The sequence below is a fragment of the Wallemia mellicola genome (assembly GCF_000263375.1).
Source record: "Wallemia mellicola CBS 633.66 unplaced genomic scaffold WALSEscaffold_17, whole genome shotgun sequence".
In the NCBI taxonomy this organism is placed as follows: Eukaryota; Fungi; Basidiomycota; class Wallemiomycetes; order Wallemiales; family Wallemiaceae; genus Wallemia; species Wallemia mellicola.
Genome location: NW_006531974.1, coordinates 181,334 through 185,154, shown reverse-complemented (window position 1 = coordinate 185,154; position 3,821 = coordinate 181,334). Strand labels below are relative to the sequence as shown.

Genomic DNA, 3,821 nt, shown 5'->3' with positions numbered 1-3,821 from the left:
GATGCTTACATCGGTTGAGTGAAGCGGAAGAAGTTTGTCCAGTCTTCGGATTGTGTGTTATACGTCGAATCTGGCAACAGTGACCAAAGATCTTGTTGTGGTACTGCATCTTGAGTGACAGATGGTTTTGTGTCGTCTTCAGGTGAAGAAGTAAACATATTAGTGAGTGGATTTGAGTTACCCAACATATCATAGTCAGTCAGTGTATTGATACCAGCCATATTGACATCATTATATCCCTTCGGCATTTGGCTTGTCGGAGGTTGTACAAACGTAGATTGTGGCATAACTTCAGATGATGTCGGTGCCGTAAAGTCAAAGTTCCCAGATGGAAATACCCCTTGATCAACTAAATTTGCCATTTCTGTGAGACTAGTCGTAGTATTTTCCGTAGTTGCTGTATCGTTCACCATATCAGGATAGAAAATATGCGTAGCCAAATCATTAGTTGACATTGGCAGATCTTCCAAATCCTGCGTATTTTTACGTGTATGACTTGGTTTCTTTGCTATCTTACGACGTTGCTGTGGTGGATTGAAAAGATTTTCGGTACTACCTCGTAAAAAGAGATTTGAGTCCATAGAAAGACTAGAAGAAGCTGAGAAGTTACTAGTTGCGGGGCTTGTAGCGTTTGGTGACTCCTCAGTTGGGATCTTTCCAATTCCATTAACAAGTTTGCGAAGTATGTCATGAGCTCTACCAGCGTGCAGATGCCTGGCCTCCAATTCCTTAACTACCTGCATTCCCATGTTGATTTCTACACAACATATTAGCAAATACTCCGTTAATTATATTATACATACCCTTCATTTCTGGAATTGGCGCCGATGGATCTGTACTATTTCTTCTGCCCTCACAGGCGCTTACGATCAGTATAACAGATGATGTGAAACTCTTGAATGACGTTAGAAGCAATACCCAATAGAATTCTTATCACGCACCCCTATACCAGTCCAACTATCCATGACCTTAGTCGTCTTATTTCTTTCTTGAAGGTGAGAAAGAACGTGAATGCACGATCTCGCTGCATTTGTGCAAATTGACAAACTCGGATAGCCAAGAGGAGATGGTCGTTTTGGGGTTGAGATGAATGGCCTGTGGATGTAAATCTATAATATTTTAGTGACATCATAACTGACTATTTGACCAAACGCACCTGTACTAAATAATAAGTAGTTTGAAGCATACACATAAATGTGAACTTCAAGTTGTCTTTGCAGTTTGGATCCCAAGCGAGCTCAGGTGGTATGGATTCAAGCCATTTATGTAGCTTTGAATCGAGTGCTGCGACATCCATTAATGTGCGCTTTGGCTCAGGTATGTTCGCATTATTTGGACGTTTACGCTTGTTGACAACGTACTTTTCTTATGTGAGTGGAATGTATAACGTAGAGAGTTACCCACGATTGTTCTCAGGACTTCGCCAAGAATGGCAACCAATTCTATCAGCTTATTGAATTGCGTTATAGTCATTTGCATTTCAGTCTCTACTTCATCCGGAAGCACAGAAGGCAATTCAACATCAAAGCTATAATGCTTCATTAGTATTATAGTCTCCAGTATAAAAAGAGGACATACTTCTCGTCATTCAAGGTACATGGTCGACCCAACATAGCTGACAAGTGTTTGTCCATCATATAAAAAGACCAAAACGCACGTTTGCGTAATTCATTTTGAATAGGATCGCCCCAAACTCTTTTCCTATGAAAACCAATATCCTGATTTCTCGCTGTCAGGAACAGCACATGTAGGCTATTGGAACTCACCTGTGCTAATACCAAGCCCATACTATTTAGAGCCCAACAAGCAGGACTAAATGGACCACCCTGAAGATATATAATCATCAGAATAATCGACTGCAGGTCTTCGAGTGTAGCAGCAGTAAGAATAAAGCTATGACAATGCATTTTGAATTTGGCGAAGAATTCTGCACCAGCGAAACGCCAATTCTTGACGTTACCGAACTCATCTTTGTCATCCTTTGGTACCACTCTAGGGTCATCGGAATATCTGGACGCTGTGGCACATAATAACAGAAGCAAACCGCCAAATCTGATGTCATCTTTTCTTTTGTGCAAATCCGCTTCGAAGGATGCTCTATGAAGCACTGGGAAGTAAACATTGAACTTCTCAAAGAAGATTTTCACTAAATGTTCCAAGAGGTCTGGAGGCGGGAGTTCTTCAGCGGTGTAGGAAACAGAAGGAAAGTCTTTTTTCTCTTCCATAATCCATTCACGGTCCATCCAAAATTCAGGTCTTCGGTCTTGCTCCATAACTTCTCGAGTAATAGGTGGTTCATCAGGAGGCTTATATTGATCTAAAGTAGCCATTAAGTAAACCGAACTTGACTTTCCTAGATAACGTGTGTTGTCTTCACATTGTGCAGATACACTGATCTGTTGCATACGTTCCTCGAGTTCATCGTCACTCTGATCATCAATCTCCTGGGTGGGGTGAAAAGCATTCTCTATCGTTGGTAACTCTTTCTTCTGCTTATTCCATCGAGAAGTATCGGCTTCGCAGCCAGTTTCAAAGTTATCCCTGTCTATTGGTGAACCAACTTGGCTGTTGTAGTCATAATCCGGCAGCATTTTCCTAAACAGCATTTCAAACCTTCGATTACGATTCTCTAATGACTCTATGTATCCTTTAGGTGGACCTTTACGCTTTGCAGCTTCTACGTCTAAGGTGGGGTTGAGTCATTACGTTAGCGGTGCTGTGTGATAAACATACAGGTACATGTAAAGTTGTTATTGTCGCAATTTGAACACTTTAAACCCTGCTCTGCTTTTGATGGTCCGTCACATTTTATCTTCTTACGTCTGCTTTTGTTAGTAACTCGTAGTTATCAGATCATTTCCACATACCGACAGATATCACACTATATTGTATATTATTAGTGAATATATAGATAATCAATTATGACACTCACAGCCCGAGTAATTTTACGCTTCTTTTCAGAATCTGACTCGACAACCATCTTGGTTGTTGCTTACCAAGATGAAATACAAAGTACCGGAGATAAGCAGAAATGGTTATGGTATATTAGATTTCAGTAGCAACGCAGAAGAGGTTAAATGGTAGTAGTCCTCTACCACCAATGATAGGTATGCGAATGTATCCCACTATGATGCAGCAGGTGATGATGAGTGGTAGACCTTTCATTACTACACGTGCAGGTCCTTACAACTCTAGCATACCCAACGTGATCCATCAAGTTCAAAGGATCCAACATTAGCAAAGAGAGTTACACAGAACTAATCGTGTTATTTTCTTTAAGTATCCATTTAATCTACATTATTTATGCAAACGATCAAAAATACAAATATAAGTGGTGATGCCAATGAGTGGTGAGTATGTGTACAACTTCTGATGCTTACATCGGTTGAGTGAAGCGGAAGAAGTTTGTCCAGTCTTCGGATTGTGTGTTATACGTCGAATCTGGCAACAGTGACCAAAGATCTTGTTGTGGTACTGCATCTTGAGTGACAGATGGTTTTGTGTCGTCTTCAGGTGAAGAAGTAAACATATTAGTGAGTGGATTTGAGTTACCCAACATATCATAGTCAGTCAGTGTATTGATACCAGCCATATTGACATCATTATATCCCTTCGGCATTTGGCTTGTCGGAGGTTGTACAAACGTAGATTGTGGCATAACTTCAGATGATGTCGGTGCCGTAAAGTCAAAGTTCCCAGATGGAAATACCCCTTGATCAACTAAATTTGCCATTTCTGTGAGACTAGTCGTAGTATTTTCCGTAGTTGCTGTATCGTTCACCATATCAGGATAGAAATATGCGTAGCCAAATCATTAGTTG

General features: G+C 40.6%; 2 protein-coding genes across 2 annotated transcripts; both read right to left on the bottom strand.

The window, feature by feature from the left end:
- Positions 1-5: 5 nt before the first annotated feature.
- Positions 6-2,980, bottom strand: WALSEDRAFT_65411 (hypothetical protein; the record flags this gene model as incomplete). The annotated part of the gene is made up of 10 exons (XM_006959487.1): positions 6-757; positions 804-894; positions 942-1,109; positions 1,157-1,360; positions 1,405-1,528; positions 1,579-1,718; positions 1,767-2,683; positions 2,734-2,822; positions 2,868-2,881; positions 2,933-2,980. 10 exons carry the CDS (start codon positions 2,978-2,980, stop codon positions 6-8), a joined length of 2,547 nt encoding a protein of 848 aa, XP_006959549.1.
- Positions 2,981-3,376: 396 nt separating this feature from the next.
- WALSEDRAFT_65410 (hypothetical protein) lies at positions 3,377-3,733 on the bottom strand (the record flags this gene model as incomplete). Its single annotated transcript, XM_006959471.1, has 1 exon — positions 3,377-3,733. The coding sequence occupies one exon, from the start codon at positions 3,731-3,733 to the stop codon at positions 3,377-3,379; it is 357 nt and encodes a 118-aa protein (XP_006959533.1).
- Between the last annotated feature and the right edge of the window lie 88 nt (positions 3,734-3,821).